This window comes from Agelaius tricolor, unplaced genomic scaffold, assembly GCF_023055355.1.
Source record: "Agelaius tricolor isolate 1412-34295 unplaced genomic scaffold, bAgeTri1.0.p SCAF_2, whole genome shotgun sequence".
Lineage (NCBI taxonomy): Eukaryota > Metazoa > Chordata > Aves > Passeriformes > Icteridae > Agelaius > Agelaius tricolor.
This window is the reverse complement of record NW_027269262.1, coordinates 31,198,916-31,216,487: the sequence shown is the minus strand read 5'-3', so window position 1 is coordinate 31,216,487 and position 17,572 is coordinate 31,198,916. Positions and strand designations below refer to the sequence as shown.

The following is a 17,572-nucleotide window of genomic DNA, read 5'->3' as shown; positions in this document are numbered from 1 at the left end:
TGCTGGTGGGTGGAAAAACGGAACATACCTTCTTTCGCTCTCGAAGGGTTTCTGCACTTTACACCAGCATGTAGCACGTCGGAGCACTCTGCCTTCTTGGGCAGGAAGTAAAGAGGGGGCTGCACCTTGACTTAGCATGTTTTATAAAAGGAGCCTTGACTGTCCTTAGGAAGGCGGGAATAAGGTTTTATAATCTTTAAGAAGACTACAGTAAACCAGAACAAGCTCATACTTCTCCCCCGTCCCTCGGGCAGAAATCGCTGCTACAGCGCTTTTCCCGCTGCCCTTCGCCCGGGGCAGGCGGGTTTTCCCGGGTTTTCCCAGGCCGGGCGGACCCGCGCAGGGGCCGCACTCAGCGACCGCCGCTGCTCCAGGAGCCGCCGATTGGTGCGGCGGAGCCTCCGGGGTCGGGCACCGCGGGCACCGTGACGCTCGTCCGGGGCGGTCCCGCCGTGCCTCCCGCCCCCGCGGTGCTCCCGGCCCCCGCCACCATGCATCGCTCACTCCGCGCCTGCCGCCGCCTCGGCCGCTCCGCCGGTCTCCTCCTCTCCCGCCCGCCGCCCCCGCTGCCTCCCGCCACCCCCGGCCGCTGGATCCCGGCGCCGCCCCGCGCCGCCATGGTGAGCCCGGGCAGGGGAGCGGGGAGCCGTGACCTCTAAGTGCCACCGCCGGCCGCCCTCGCTCCGCCCCGCCCCGCGGGAAGCGGGGAGCGGGCGGTGACAGCGGCAGCGGTGGCCGCCGGCTGTGTCGGGAGCGCGCCGGCACCGGGAAGACGAGTCCGCCATCCTCTGCCGGGCTTTTGCGGCCATTTCCCGCATCCTTCCTGCGGCCCGGCCCGGCCCGGCGCGGCTCGGCTCGGCTGGGCAGCCGCTGCCGGGCAGGCCGGGATGTGCAGCTCCCCCTCTCTCGTGGCGCTGCCGCGGGGCAGATTCGGGCCCTGAGCCGCCGGGCAGGAAAGGTGTTGGTGCGGGACCCGCTTCGCAGAGCCGCGCTGTGCGGCAGCTGCTTCCGCAGGAATTTGAGGCGTTTTCTTGGAGCTGTTGAGGTGCAGATAATAAAAAGCTGTATCCTCACAGGAATAGGAATATTCGTCACTGGAATAGCTTTGAGGCTGCCTGAAAATTAGGGAGCTTTCAGCTGAGAACTGCCCGGTGCTTCTAGCGGGCATCATCAGGAGATATTCGTGTATAGTCTGTTGATTGTCCGGCTCAGGCGCGAGTGGGACTCGATTGTTGCAAGCGGTTCAGCATAGAAACAGAAACACTGTTTGGATACAGAAGTTCAAGTCTCAGTTCTGACGCGTTGGATGTTGCATGGAAACCTTAGTCTCAGGTGTATCTTTGTGAGTTCACTCCTTAAAACGAGGTAGTGTAGCCTGTGAGAAGAATTTCAGCAGAAGGTGGTGTGTTAAGGATTTTATCGATTCCTTAGTTTACTAAATTACTAAATTAGTTAATCAATTTATCTAGTACAGCAGTTTCCAATCTGTAATATTGATGAAGTTGTAAAAAGTAGCATTTGATAAAACAAACTTTCCAGTGAGTGAAAAAACTTCACGGTGAGTGAAACTTAACTGCCTAAAAAAACTAGCCGCAGAGCAGAATATGTAACTCAAACCACCGGCCTGTCGGATGGTTCCCTTTTTCTGTTTTGCCATTTGGCATCGTCTGAGAAAAATCATGGCCTTCATTCATTTGCTGAAAATCTGGTGTTTATGAGTCTGATCTGCAGTCTTACAAGAATGAGATGTGTTTTGCTCTTTGCGGGTCAGAAATGTGACCAGTCCTGTATGTGTTGTGAGTTCATGGAGTTTAAATAACAGCACTACTTAAAACATCCGTCAGTGGACTTGGACGTCAAGCAGCTGTTGAATTCTTACAGGAAAAGTTCTGTATGTTTTGATGTAAAAGAGGAACCACCAGAAAATGTACTAACCAATATTTAAATTTAAAAAAACAGCCAGCCAACAAACCCAAGACATCCGTTTTTGATGTTTGTAGTGATTTTCTGAGTAGCAAGAGTTGTTTTAAAACACATTGTGTATGTAGATACAACCAAATAGTCATTCTGTCCTGGTAAGTTTATTGTGTTGCCTTTACTTAGAGCTAAATTGCACAAGATGTTGTAAATGGAATTGTCATAGTGGTCCTTCTGTAGCTGAACACTAGGTTCAGCTGAATACTTAGGTTTGGGTTCTAAAGGGTAAATTTCAGAATTTGTGACTCAAATTGTGTTGTAAAAGAGAGATGATGCTTAAAAATGGAAACATTATTCATCTGCTAAAGGAGAGCAGTAAAACATAAATTGCACATACTGATGACCTTGAAAGACTGCTTTTGACATGCTAAAATGCATGTTTCTTTGAATTGAAATACTTACATCCAAAAGTTGCTGCATCCATAAGTGAGTGTAATTTTCCACAGGGAGCATTACTGCAGTGGTTCTGCTGTTTGAGTATCTCTGGTGTGTTATGGTGCAATCAGTTCTGATCGGTGCCCTGCAACAAGGCAAAAGTACAGTTCTGTTTGCCTAACTGTGACCTTTGGACTGTGTTTGGGTTCTAGGGATTTTGGAGGGCTGACCACACCTTGTCAGGCCTTCTGAGGAATAGACAAGTTTTGTAAATGTGATGAATAGTAACTGTGAGCAGAGCCTTGCTTGTAGCTAGGTTAGAAATTAGGTGAGCACAGGAATTTACTTTGGCTGCTGGCAGAGTTTCCAAGTCTCCTTTGGGCTTCTCCTGAGGCCCAGGGATGATGGAGTGTGCCACTGATGCACCATTTTACTGCTGGTCCTCTGGGTCACAGGGTGACTTCAGAAACCTCTTTACATACAGGAGCTGGGACCTTCAGCTCATAAAGCTGCTCAAGGGGTTGAATTCTGGCCAAGGAGAGAGGGAATCATGTTTGTTACAGTCACACCCAGACAGTGCCTGCTGCAGGCTGAGAGTAATGCTGCAGCTCAGTTCCTTCAGTCTGCATGAAAAACATCATCTTGCTCTTTTGCCTAATGCCTCCTGTTACAACAGGAATCAGCAAGTGACATTCTTCTTAAAGCACCTTGCCCTGTTAACTTCATTGGGATTTATGAGCATGGAATTGGCTAGGAAAGTTGGTTTTGTTTTTTTTTTTTTTTAAATGATTTCATTGTTGAGAGGTACTTGTAGGAGGATGTACTGATCCTATTTATCTTTGTTTCATCATTGTTGACATTGGAATTATGTAAGTTCGAGGAATCAGTTGTGCAACTGCTAGCTTTTTTGTCTTAAAGCTTACAGTGGTTTAACATTTTATATTGTTTGAGGGTGAATACTTTCAGTTATTAAACCACTGATGATATCAAGAGCTGGGCTTGGAGCTGAATGGGTTCTGCTTATCCAGCTCTGTGAAAGCTTTGCATTGTGTCCTTTTACAAGGTGTCCAAATGTCAAAAGCAGGGATTTTGAAGACAATCAGTGATCCCAACTGCTGGAATATTAATGTGCTGACATGAAGACCCACAAGCATCCCGATTAAACGCTTTTGGTAGTGATATACTAAAGAAGCGTTTACTGTATTCTGTTTCTTGGTAGCATGTAAATGAATGCTAAGTGATTCAAGCAGGACAAAGAGGATTAAATAACATAGGAATTACTTACTCTTCCACAGTAAGCTTTCTATTCTTGAGGAGTCAGTGCCCAGGAGAGCATCAGCCAAAACACAAGATGTGGGGATAGCCATGTGAGAGCTAACCCTTGTTGTGGGTTGGGCTGCAGTTTCCTCCAGGTCACAGGCACCACCTCCTCTGAAGTACTCAAAGTGAGCAGGGCTGGTGTCTCTGGTATGTCACTGATGGTACCTGATGGCAGAGTGTCTCTGTCTGGCTGGGAATTACAGTAAAGAGGTTGGGACACTTCCCTCTCTCTGCTGCAGCTTGCCATCCATGGTGATGCAAACCTGGGCAGGCAGAAGGTCAGGGCTGCTGGAGAGGGTGTTCTGGCCAATACCCAGCTGTGCTTCTGTCCAAGAGCACTGAGGGAGTGTTCTCTAAAGTGTTCTCTAAAGAAGGAGAAAGTAAAATGAACAAAGAAGAGAGAGGAACAGTCTGACTTCAGAAGTGAACTCCTAAGGAAGAGTAAGAACTGTGTGAACTTAATGATGCTTTCCCCATTTTCTCACCCAAACTCTTCATGTACTCAGCACTGCTGAGGCCACACCTCGAGTCCTGTGTCCAGTTCTGGGCCTCTCAATTCTGAAAGGACATTGAGTTGCTGGAGTGAGTCCAGAGAAGGGCAATGAAGCTGGTGAAGGGTGAGGAGCATAAGCCCTATGAGGAGCAGCGGAGGGAGCTGGGTGTGTTTAACCTGGAGAAAAGGGGTCTTGGGGGGGACCTTATCACTCTGTACAACTCCTGAAAGGAGGCTGTAGCTAGGTGGGGGTTGGCCTTTTCTCCCAAAATAAGAGGAAGTGGCCTCAGGCTGCACCCCATGATGTCCAACATGAACCCAGGGAAGGTTCATGTTGGACATCAAGAAGAACTTGTTCACTGGAAGGGGGATCAGACATTGGAACAGACTGCCCAGGAAGTGGTGGAATCCCCATCCCTGGAATTGTTTATGAAATAAGTGGATGTGGCTCTTAGTGCTGTGGTTTAGTTGACATAGGGATGTTTGATCAGAGGTGGGACTTAATGATCTTGGAGGACTTTTCCCACCTTAATGATTCTATGATTTTCACATCAGGGAGTTTCCTGAGTCTGTGGTTTGTCTGTGTAATAACCCAGTTTAGATCTTTCTTCTGAGGGCTTATCTCATCTTTCCTGAAGTCTGGTGGACTTCTTGCATCCCCAGCATCAGCTGGCAAGGAGTTGTGTCAGTCTGTGACTTGTGTGAAGAGCTGCTCCCTTTCCCTTGCCTTCAACCTGACTCCTACAAGCATGTTAGGGCTCCTGTGTCTTGTATTGGAGGAGACAGTGAGCAGTTAATAGTGGTTATACCTCAGTTTTCCTTCAGTCCCCAGGTTATCTTTTTTTCTAAACAAAAAAGTCACTTGTCTTAAGAAAGCTGTTCCCTTTTGTCAACTTTATTGCCTTTGAACTGTTTCCAGTAATAGATATTTTGGGGATGAAAGAACCAAATCTGCACAAAGACCTCAGACTGTCAATGAATCATGGTGGCACAGCAGTGTTTCTCTTTGTATCCTCTGCTTTTCTTGATAGTTCCTTGCATTTGATTTTCTTCTTTCACTGCACTGCAAGACTGACTTGACTTTATTGATAAGAGGTTTATTTCCCAAAGACTCACCCTGAGTCATGTCAGTCACCCCTGGTTATGTCAGGAACCCAGCATTATAAATGTATATTCCCTGCCTGGACGGCTCAGATTGTTTTAGTCTATCCATTATAAAGAAATAAAAGACTTCTCCCCCTTCCTGAGGCCTCTGAAAGAAGGTAATTTCCTCTCCTGGGAAAGGATGAATACCTTTCTCGTAGGAAATTGGGACTTTGCTGACCAAGGTGTGGGAAGAGGAAGAGTAAACTGTTGTTACTTCTTGTCAGTTCCATAATCTTTGTAGAGCTGCATATGAATGTGATCACATCATCACAAGTTACTGTGCTGTTCTACAAAAAGTAAAAAAATTATTGTCAGCTAAAATGAATTTAGCTGTGCCTGTGCTAGATAATAACAGATGCTAGGTGGATACATGACATAGAAATGTTACCATACATAAATATTACATAAAATACACCTAGATATAATATATCTACTATACCTATAGGTGCAGTAAATATATATCTGCATGAGGGGTGATAATATAGAATACTTGAAAGACTGTTAGAGGGAAGAGAAAGGGAGGAGAAAGTAGGAAAAAGAAAAGGGGGACAGTGAGAGAGTGAGCAAAAAGGAAAAGGAGTGGTTTACTAAGAATAAGGGTATTAAGTTGAGAAAAGAGCAATGAAAGAGAAGGCTTTAATTAAGTGTTGCATTAATCGTTACGTTAAACTTACTTTTACCTATACTTTCTACTCCTTACATATGTTAAAATTAATTTCTTATGTGTGTCCCTTTCACATTTAATTTTCCCATTGAGGTTGTTTGTTGTGACAAGTTTAACTAAAATTATTAGTTCTACAATTGTTGTTGTTATGTTAATTGTATTTCACTGTTCATTGTTATGTCTCTGTGATCTCCTTTATGAGTTGTTGTAATCCTTCTATAAGTTATCCCATCAGTATTAAGTAATATAAGACTATTCTAGGACCCTAACTTAAAGATTATTCCCTGTTTCTAAAATAAATAAAAAAGGTGGAATTGTGGAGTGTCCCTGCCCCAGGAGGCGGTGATTCTACTCAGACAGACAGCATCCGGCAAGGGGCGTGATTTAAAGAAGATTTAAAGATTCCGCCCCTCCACCCTGTGGGGTGTGCCCTCATAAGCCCGGGAAAAGACACTCCACCCCCTTTTTTCAAATGAGGAATGGCCCAGAATGTTCTTCTTTTCCTGTACCCTCATTGGTTGAAATCCTTCTGCAATGTTCCCGCCTTAGCTTTTACATTGGTTGTCTTCCTCGATCCACCCCTTTGGAGTCTCCTGCTCCTCTTACTATTGGACCCCGACCCTAAACTCCACCCCTATAAAACCCATAGCTCTACCCCCTCATGTTCTTGTGTTGGTCCCTGGCATAATGAAGGGTTCTGGCATTTGGTAAACCAGGATCTGTCCTGCTGCCTTCCTTTCCCTGTTGGTGGTCGGTGGCTGCCTGGGGTGTGAGGCTCTGGGGCCCAGGGAGTTGTTGTGCCCCTCGCTGCAGCAGGACGCGACAATGGTACGTGGTTTGTGCTTGCGACTTCTGGGAGACAGCTGCTCAAACTAGAACAATGTCTCACCTTTCCAGATGTAATTAGAAACGCCTGTGACTAACTGCATGTCTTGGCTTTGTATTTTTTTCCATCTTCTTTCTCTTGACTACTTGCTTTCAAATAGAATATACTGATTGCCAGAGTTTTTTAAATTTTTTTTCCCTTTTCTATAGTCTTCTCAAGAGGCTTTCAGGACAGAATATGATACTTTTGGTGAACTGAAGGTCCCAAGTGACAAATACTATGGTGCCCAAACTGTGAGATCTACAATGAACTTCAAGATTGGAGGTGTTTCAGAAAGGATGCCAGTAAGTAATTCAAATCTGTGTTCTCTTCTTCTCTAGAGTATGTTTTGTATGTGAAAGTGAATATCTTCTAAATACCTTCTCAGGCTTTTGCTGGAAGTGTGAACAACTTTGAATTTTAATTAAAGGTAGAAATTTTATGGCAATATATTATTGTGGTGGAAGTATTTCTTGTTGTGTTTAAATAAATTGAATCTTGAATAATTTTATGGTGTTGCTTTATTTTTTAATAACCAGGATGAATAGAAATCTGTCTTTCATCTTTACAAAGATGAAAAAGCAAATGGAGTAATTTGATGTTGCATTTATCTAGTTTGTTATTGAAGTAGTCTAGTATAGGACGAGTTGATATAAACTTAATTTGTCACATGTAGCTGTGCTAAGGCCATTAATGTGCACATGGTTTGTATGTACTGAGTCTCTATGTACTGAAATTTGTCAGTTTTCTTTCAAAAGGCTGCTTTAGAAATGGAACCAGTTCTATTCTAATGCACGTAACTTTTGACACACAGAGCATACCTGGCCTTGCAGAAAGAGCTGTCTCTCCCCTCTGGGGTGAATGTTTCTGTTGGTGGGAACATAATCCCAGATGAGCTGATTGCTCTCTGGTTGGGCTGATGGACTGCTGCTGGGCTTAAAATCACAAGCAGTTTGGTTCAGAACTAGACATGCACTATAAATTGATGACATATCCTTTGGGGGAAAGAAATTGTGTGTTTAAACTTACCCTTGTGTCTCAGGTTCAAGTCATAAGGGCTTTTGGCATCTTGAAGAGAGCAGCTGCAGAAGTAAATCAAGATTATGGTCTTGACCCCAAGATTGCTAAAGCCATTGTGCAGGCAGCAAATGAGGTAGGAATGAGCTGTTCAAAATACTGGAACTACCACTGTGTTTTTGTTAAGCTTTTCACAGGAGGGTGGGGGATTGCATTTCTCAGATTGCTAGAGGAAAGCATTTCCTCTTAGTAAATCTTGTTCTCCAGAGATCATTTACTTAATATAATATTTTACTATTTTCTTTCTTGCATATAAAGAAATGATGGAATGTTCAAATGCATGTTGATAAATGCCACCCAAGTGCAGAATTGTGAGTGACCATTATTTGAGGTGTGATAATACCAGGTGTTTTGCTTTGACTAAATCAACAGATTTGTTTATCTAGAAGCATTTTTACAGAGTTTTTTTTTGTGCTGACTAGCTTAAAAATATTTCAGTGGTGGCAGAAGCTGTATCTTCTTCCTAACAGCTGTAGTATCTTAAGTCCTAAGACCCAATAGCTTTGGGGAACTCCAAAATATATCCGTGCTCTTCTGGTTTCTATGGTTCCCCTAGTTAAAGTTGCATTAGAAGATTTGGTGGATTAAGGCTCCTTAGTTTAGATTCATAAATTCTGAAAGATGTTTGTGGCTTTCTTTATTGTATTCTAAAAACACCCCTGCTATGATACCCTTTCCCTCACCTCCAAAATAATTTTCTGATACAACTTAAATAAAAAGAGGAATCAAGCTACTCTTGGAGGTGGGAACATTGCCTCTGTATAAGATGGGAAATACAGAAGATCGTTTCTTGAACATGATTCCAGGAGGATTTACGTATCCTGGTAATCTGATGAGCCTCAGAGTTGTGACAACAGCTCCTTTTTCTGGGGCTAATATGTGGGGTGATACTTCTGAGCACAGATTTTGATATTATTAAAACACATGTTTAGAAAACTTTCTGAATGTGTCTAAGATTCCATAGGCTCCAAAAAATGTTGATCAAACATGAGAGTGCCTTACAAGAAGGAGCTGTTTGAGACTGACAGCCATCTGCTGGTTTCATTGATACAGCATGTAATGTGTGCAGGTGTAAGAGGTCTGGAACTTCCCTGCATGAAATTTCTTTATTGAGAGGTATCAGAGTCCAGTTACACTGAGAGAAGATGTAACCTAAAGTACCTTTTAAAAATACTTTCTGTCTATGTCTGTAGAATATGAAATCAAATTTTATATATCTTTGTATTTCACAATTCAGTCTTCAAAAAGCATAGAAAGTGGTTTTTTTTTGCTTCTAATATCTGGTATTACGTGGTATTACATAAAAACATGTTAATTATTCTAGTGTAAATTCATTAGTTGCTATATATAAACTTAAAAATATAACTGAGAGCATAATTTTAATTATGGCAATAAAATTTTCAAGGTTTTTTTTTCTTTTTTGTTTTAGTGGAACAATTTTTTCTGTTTTTTCCATTATAGGTAGCTGAAGGAAAATTAAATGATCACTTCCCTTTGGTGGTGTGGCAGACTGGGTCTGGAACTCAAACCAATATGAATGTTAATGAAGTCATCAGCAACAGAGCTATTGAGATAATGGGAGGGACACTGGGAAGCAAAAAGCCAGTGCATCCAAATGATCATGTTAACAAAAGCCAGGTTGTTAGACTTGATTTATACTGCTTTTAATTTCAAAAGTTTTGTGTCTTTGAATTGTGAATTATGTGTTTTCTTGTATCCACTGTTTAGCTTAAAAAAATGTTTTGTGGACAACTTTGGTAACAATTTTCTGGTTTTTTCAGTTCATATGAACTTCAAGATGTTTTTCAGTGACAGTATGATCTTTTCAGATTAAGAACTTTGAATTCATTCATGATAGATAAATTCATACATAATATATTACACAGTGGTGGCCTTGTGATTACAGTCTTAAAGATGTTAAATATAGGTCCAGTTTCTAAAAGTTGGATCATGGTAGGCATTTTTATTATGCTTCTCTCTTAAACTTCACCTACCTTGAAGGAAAGATTAAGCCACTGACTTGGTTGTTTCCCTTCCTGATCCTTTGTGCTTGTGTATTCTGTGAATGATGGATTTAACATTATCAAAGCAACATGTGTGTTTTAAAGTCACCTACAATTCCTTTAAAATCATCTGTCCATTTGTTAGCCATCTCTCATAACTACTATAGTAATTAATTTTTTTGTCCCAAGGTTGTTATGAGCAATCTATTAAATTTAGCCTTCTGTGGGTGTAGTCATAACAAGTTGATTTATCAAGAAGGAAATGACTTTGTGGAACACCCCTAAGTTGCTTACTCTTAGCTTAGTTACTAAGAGTTTATGAGATAAAGAGAACAAAGCTACTCATGTACATCTTACAGCAGCAATGGTGAGAAAAGCTTGTAAATTAATATTCTTGATTTTTTTTTTTTTCCCCAGAGTTCAAATGACACTTTCCCAACAGCAATGCATATTGCTGCTGCCCAGGAGGTTAATGAGGTCTTGTTACCTGGACTAAAGAAGCTACAGAATGCACTCGAAGGGAAATCCAAAGAGTTTTCCCAAATCATTAAAATAGGGCGCACTCATACGCAAGATGCTGTTCCACTTACACTTGGGCAGGTAAAAAAAAAATTAAAATTATGCCTTTCTTTGGAAAATTCAAACTTAAGGATGCCTAAATTAAATTGATAGTTTAGGACAAAATATAGCAAAATGGCTGAATCTCAGCCTGAGTGTTTTCAGTCTGTACTGGAGTTTGCTGGATATGCTGTACTGTATTACATGCATCATAATTTTTATTAATTTTTTTCCCCATGTGTATTTTATTTCTAACAGTAATAAAATACATATTATTTTTAAATGATGCTTCATTAGCAGATACACAGCACAGTTTTTCTGTTACATTGCGGGGAAGAGGTAGTTGTTGTCTGTAATCTGTAAATTTATGTAAGTTATGTTTTGCCAACACACAAAACTACTAAATATTGTGAGTGAAAAATTTCAATACATAATCTTGTGTGTATAAATGTGTGTATATATATATAAAAGATGGCAAATGATATCATATTGTCAAGAATGGCTTATATTACAGTAATTTAGTAATTAATTAAACTGAATTGATAGAACAGCAGTAGAATTTATGGACTTTCTCCAAGAATGAACAGGTGGGGTTTTTACTAACTAAAATTAGGTGAGCAAAGTCCAAGATCCATTTCTTTATTTGTTCTTTGAGAACATTAATATAATCTTGGAGCTGATTTACTATGGAATCAGATCCTGCTAAGTACGCAACTAAGATAAAAAGTGAGAGAAAGATGCCTTATGTATAATTATGTATGTTATGTCTTTCCATATTAAGATTGGTTTAATGCATAATTTTTTGGTGCATGGGACCAGTCCTTTAATAGATATATACTTTCCCTCTTATGCAAACATGCTTAGGTTTAGCATTTGGGTGAAGTTCAGTGCCTTCAGGTTTTTAAAGGAATTAGTCAAATCACGTTAAAAATCTAAATAATCTGGATGCTTATTCTTGCTTGTTGCCTTTGTTCCTTAAACTTGTCCTTTCTTTCAAAGGAATTTAGTGGCTATGTGCAACAAATCAAATATGGTGTGGCCAGGATTGAATCCAGCATGCCAAGGGTGTATCAGCTGGCAGCTGGTGGCACTGCAGTCGGCACGGGGTTGAACACAAGGGTTGGCTTTGCTGAGAAAGTTGCTGCTAAAGTGGCTGAACTGACAGGTGGGAAACCACTATGTGAGAGTGAGTTATCAGTAAAGCAGTGTATGTGACATGCAGTCAAATTCAAACTAAATCTGTCCAGTTTCCATACTTCTCATAAGCTTGAACTGTATTTATATTTTAACATGAAGCTCTTGTTAATTCCGTCTATTATATGCCTTCTACTTTGGATTTTTTGTGCAATTTATTGTTATAATTTTATTTAGTGCATTGAAAGTGACTGAAATGATGGTGCTTATCCAAGCAAGGCTCTTTGGATATGGATACAGTTTCAGACTTCTATTATTAGCCCAACTATAATCATTCTGTCTTGATCTTTGCTCCTCTGGCTCTCTTAATTTTCAGCAACTTAGCACAAAAGATGGAAAAAAATGCTTCCAAACCCACTCTGTTTTTTTCATATGAAAGAGTAAAAGTTAACTATCTAATTTTTTTTTAATCCTGTCTTTATAGATCTTAAAACTTATTTACTTATTTTCTATTTACTTATTTAAAACTTATTTAATTTATAGTGCACCTGAGTTTTTTGATCTCTAAATCAGATCTTTTGTGTCACGGTATCAGTTTTCAAAATGCACCCCCCCAACAAATGTGTACATCTGTTATTTACATGTGCTGTAAAATCTGAAATTACTTAGTGACGGTATTTTTGTTTTAATGGATTTATTATTCACTGTGTTACAGAGGGTCAAAACTGTCATGTACCTTGAAAGAGAAGTAACTAGCTGTAAACAACAGCTGCCAGGAGCAGTACAGGGCATGTTCTGGTGGTGTTAGGAAGCTCTCCCGTGTCAGTGGATGTTTTGGATCCTGTATGGGCAAATTGTATGAGTAGGGCAGACTCCTGAAGTTCCTTATGCTCTTATAGAGGGTGGCTATTGGCAAAAACAAAAGGAGAAGTTTGGATAGACCTCTCTAACAGAAGGCAGCTGTGCGGTTCACAAGTCCATGCAAATTGGGTGGGATTCGGTGTTTGTCAGGAAGTGCAAAACACTGGAAATTACAGGAATCATGCTGCTCTCCTTCGAACTGGTGCTGAAAGCTCAGATCAGTCATTCTGGGGGGCAGAAATCCAGCCCACAGTCAGTCCTTAGTGATGTCTGTAATTTTTTACAGTCCCATTCTGCTGGGACTGCCCCTTCAGAGCAAAGTCCCGAAGGAATGTTTTTCATCATGGAACCTAGGTTTACATCTCAGGCATGTAATTAACATAAACAGAACTGTTCCTTCCATTGCTGTGCTCCTGTGCTCTTGCTGTTGCCAGGCATCCTCCTAAGTCTGATCCAGCTTTCTCATGTTCTGGCTGGTTTATTGTTCCCTTCCATTGTGATTACTTCTTAGTTACCCTAATGGCTTCACTATGCTGCAGAAACATCTATTTTTATAACTGAAAGCATCACAGCAATTAACAATCCAAAGTGTCTAACTTGATTTAATGCAAGAAATGCCTAAGTTGGGCTAACTTTCGAAAGATTATTGACATCCACAAAGCACTGTGGTGCAGAAGCAGTGCTTAGAATGCAACACACTATGAAGGGTTGAAATTTGTACCTTTGTTGTAGGTGGATGCTCAAATTTTATACTCTTCTGTATTTTAATGACTTTCATTATGTGTTTTTGTATTTAATTTACTTTCAGAAATATGTTTGTGAAGAAAACTCTAGAGGAAAGAGATGATCTTACAGGGTTGTTAATTTTAATTTTTTATTAAGCTAGTTATGTGTTTGTCTGTCTGGTTTATGTCTGCAAGGAAGTGCTTCACTGGTTTAATGTTTACACCCTCTCCCTGTAGGTTTGCCTTTTGTCACTGCTCCAAATAAGTTTGAAGCTCTTGCAGCTCACGATGCTTTGGTGGAGCTCAGTGGAGCCATGAACACAGTGGCGTGCAGTCTGATGAAAATTGCTAATGACATTCGCTTCCTGGGCTCTGGGCCACGCTCTGGGCTGGGGGAGCTCATCCTGCCTGAAAATGAACCAGGGAGCAGCATCATGCCAGGTACAGAGAAAACATGCAGAGAAAAATGACCTGTTCCTTTTTTTTTTTTTTTTCTTTTGACCACTGTCTTTTAACAGATGTTTACCAAATACTGTCACAAATGTCAATAAGTCCACAATTCTCTCAGGTTTTATCTACTGCCCTATTTTACCAAAACCTCTGTTCATAAAAATGTTTGCACAGCTGTGTGCTGGCAAGTGTATGGGGGAGTGTAGTATCTGTAAGAATACAGCTTTATTAACACAAACTTACTGCTCAAAGCTTTCATTTAGAATTGCAACATCTCTACAGTTTTGAGGTAAAGGCTTTTCTGAAATAATCTTTAATCAGTGAATTGTAGCAACACTGTTGTGTAACTTGACTTTGGTCTCTGCTTCCTGGCATGATTAGTGTTATGCACTCATATTTTCCCTTCTGCAATGATCTCATTGTATGGGAGGATAAGGAAGAAAGGAATAATGCTAATAAGCATTCCTTTCATCTCCTAAAAAAGTATGTCCATATGAATATTGCACATCCAAAACTATTGTAAGTTGTTCCTCCTGTATCATAAACGATAAAAGAAATAGGTCATGAACATATCTGGCTCTAAAAAAGCAAACAGTGAATGTTCTTACTAGGATTATGTGTAAAAATTAAATGATAAAACCATAAAACAAACTTGCTTGGAGACCACTTTAACTTGATGTGTTTGTTGGGTTTGGCAGGGGATTGGTTTTTTTGATTTTTCTGTTTGGGTTTTTTGTTGGTTTTTTTTTGTTTTCTGACAGTGTACTAACTTTATCTAACATGTCAGGAATACTTTCCTTGAGCTGACTAAGATCTGATAGGGGTCTCCCAGAAATGCCAACTTGAACATGTAAAGACAGGTGATAATCTCTTGACTATTAAGAACTGTGGTAATGAACAGCTCTTTAGCTCATGCACACGTTGAGCTGTTGAGCTCATCCTCAAGCTCTCAGAGTCTTGGGAGACTGCTGAAGCAGCCATAGCTGTGTTACAGATCCTTGCTGAAAATACTGGAATAGTAAATTCAATTAAATATCATTTGTAGAAATAATAATAATTATTTTATGTGGGGTACAGATACAGACGAGTAAGACAAGTTACCTTTTACAAAACATTTTCTATTGAGTGTGATTTAGTAGAAGGCTGCTGGCCTGGTTGGTTGATTGGTTGGTTTTTCCCTTTCCTTCTCCTTTGGTAACCTTTTTCTCTCCCTTTCACAACCAGGAAAAGTGAACCCTACCCAGTGTGAAGCTGTGACCATGGTGGCAGCCCAGGTTATGGGAAATCATGTTGCTGTTACTGTAGGAGGAAGCAATGGACACTTTGAACTGAATGTCTTTAAGCCCATGATGGTAAGTTCATAAAGTTTTACATATCTAGGACTTTTTAAGTAATTGTACAGTCAGGTAACTTACAGACAGAAAAAACCCTCAGTGAACACTTGAACACTGCCAAGGCTGGGGCATCTGCAGCATCCCTCAGATACTGTTCCAGTATCTCACCACCCTCACAGTAAAGAATTTCTTCCTAATATTGAGCCTAATTTCCCCCTCTTCCAGTCTATACCCACTGCTCCTTGTCCTGTCACTACAGGTCCTGACAAAGAGTCCCTCTCTGCCTTCCCTGTAGGCCCCCTTCAGATACTGGAAGGAAAATAGCCTGTTAAATAGGTTGAAATTGCAGGGAGGGCACTGGTTATGAACAAAGGTGACAGAATGTACAACTAGTAATACCTGAATTAAATAATTGGTATTTCTTTCTTTGTCTTGTTAGATTAAAAATGTTTTAAACTCTGCAAGACTTCTAGGAGATGTGTGTGTTTCTTTCACTGACAACTGTGTAGTTGGAATCCAAGCCAATACGGATAGGATCAACAAACTGATGAATGAATCTCTGATGTTGGTAACAGCACTGAACCCACATATAGGTAGGTTTAAGGCTCAAAAACTTCTCAGAACATAGCAAAACATTTTGTGGTAACATTATTTTGTACACTTCATTTGTATGGTCACAATGCTTGTAAGGCCAAGTTAGGTCAAAAGTTAACTTACTTCAGCATCACCAGTTGCTGTTGTAAAAGCTGTGTTCTCCTTGCAGTGGCCATGCCAGGGTATTAGAAAAATAACTGATTAGCGTCAAAAGGACATTGGGAGAATGTATGTGCCTGTTTTCCTAAATTATCATTATTTGAGGTTGAGTGGAAGATTAAAAGATGAGGTTTTTTTAAAGGAGAAGTTCCCATAAATCTTTGATCTAAATAAATTAAAACAAGAATAACACAATCAGCTCAAGTAAGGAGTAGACATTTGGTGTGCATTTCCTGCAAATTGAGTTAAACAGTAATAGTAATGCCTAGCAAATAATTTTCCAAAGACTGTGTCCCACTTTTCTCTCACCTCTGATGAATCATCTAAAATTGCAAATGGATAATTTGTTGATTTTGTTTTGTCACAGGATATGATAAAGCAGCCAAGATTGCCAAAACAGCGCACAAAGAAGGGACAACGTTAAAAGAAGCTGCTATAAAGCTGGGATTCCTTACATCAGAGCAGTTCGATCAGTGGGTGAAACCTAAAGACATGTTAGGTCCTCAGTAACTTCTGTAAAAAAAAAGTGTTCTTAATATAAATAAATAAATAAATATGATATCATATAAGCCATTAGTTGGAAAAGTCCTCTGAGATGACTGAGCTCAACCTATGACTGAGCACTAGCATGTCAGCTAGATGATGACACTGAGTGCCACATCCCGTCTTTCCTTAAACATCTCCATGGACAGTGACTGAACTGATGATGCCTCAAGAGGCTCACCTGGAGCAGAGGCTAGACAGCGTTTAGAAGGAATAAAGTCCTTCAAAGGTATTTTGAGACCTTCAAAGGTATTTTTTAAAAGGTCTTGGGCTGTATAAGAGCCTGGCTGTGGTTCTGCCCAAGATGGACCCAGGATGGACAGAAGAGGGACAACTGGTCATGAGTTTTCACACTTCTGTAAGTTTTGGTCCATTTACACATTGGAGTCAATTGTCCAATTACACCTTCTCCTCAGTTCTCTGTTGTTTGTACGTTTTGGGCCTGAAGCTGCAGTGCTGTCCTTGCTTCTCAGGCTGGAAAAGGATTGTTTTGCCTTACTAAACTGAAGAGAACTCTGAATTTCATATAAAGTGTTACTGAGCTACACACTAAGGTAGTACAGTCTCTGAAAAATAAGAAAGCTAAAACTTAAGGCATCACTACTACTTCCCTGGGTGGTCCATTCCCATGTCTAAGCACCCCTTCTGTGAAGAAATCTTTTTAATGTCCACCCTAAACCTCCCCTGGTGCACCTTACGACTGTATCCTTTTGTCCCGTCACTTCTTACCTGGGCCCAACTCCCAGCTGGCTACACCCTCTTTCAGGTGGTTGCAGGGAGCAATAAAGGTCTCTCCTGAGCCTCCTTTTTGCCAGGCTCAGCACCCCCAGCTCCCTCAGCAGCTCATGGCAGCTGTGCTCCACAGACCCTTCATCGGCCTTGTTGCCTTTCTGTGGCCTTGCTCCAGCACCTCCATGTCCGTCCTGAATTGAGCGCCCCAGAACAGGACACAGCGCTCGAGGTGTGCCCTCAGCAGTGCCGACTACAGGAGGACAATCCCTGCCCTTACCCTGCTGGCCCCACTATTCCCGGTTCATAGCGCGGTTTTTGTACACTTTATATATTTCCCTGCCATTTCTGAACTGACGTAATGGGGGTGATCCTATCCTGCCAGCAGGCGGCGAAGGCTCAGCGGCTGGCTACGGGCTGCGCTGAGGGGGGAAAGCGTACCGGTGAGCGGGGCTGCTGGGGCTCCGTGCAGCCAAGGGCCGCTGCCCCCGCCGCCAGCCAGCGGGGCGGGCAGCTCGGCGGGGCGGGCAGCTCAGTGGGGCCGCCAGCCAGCAGGGCGGGCAGC

General features: G+C 41.5%; 1 protein-coding gene across 2 annotated transcripts; it reads left to right on the top strand.

Moving 5' to 3' along the window:
- The first annotated feature begins 436 nt into the window (after positions 1 to 436).
- FH (fumarate hydratase) lies at positions 437 to 16,308 on the top strand. 2 transcript variants are annotated; one of them, XM_071455394.1, is made up of 10 exons: positions 437 to 620; positions 7,011 to 7,145; positions 7,883 to 7,993; positions 9,379 to 9,555; positions 10,338 to 10,520; positions 11,478 to 11,643; positions 13,436 to 13,639; positions 14,873 to 15,000; positions 15,422 to 15,575; positions 16,103 to 16,308. In XM_071455394.1, the coding sequence occupies exons 1-10, from the start codon at positions 492 to 494 to the stop codon at positions 16,243 to 16,245; spliced, it is 1,530 nt and encodes a 509-aa protein (XP_071311495.1). In that variant the 5' UTR covers positions 437 to 491; the 3' UTR covers positions 16,246 to 16,308. The 2 variants fall into 2 exon arrangements, with proteins under 2 accessions (XP_071311495.1, XP_071311505.1); XM_071455404.1 differs by lacking the exon at positions 437 to 620 and adding an exon at positions 6,785 to 6,803.
- Positions 16,309 to 17,572: the final 1,264 nt, after the last annotated feature.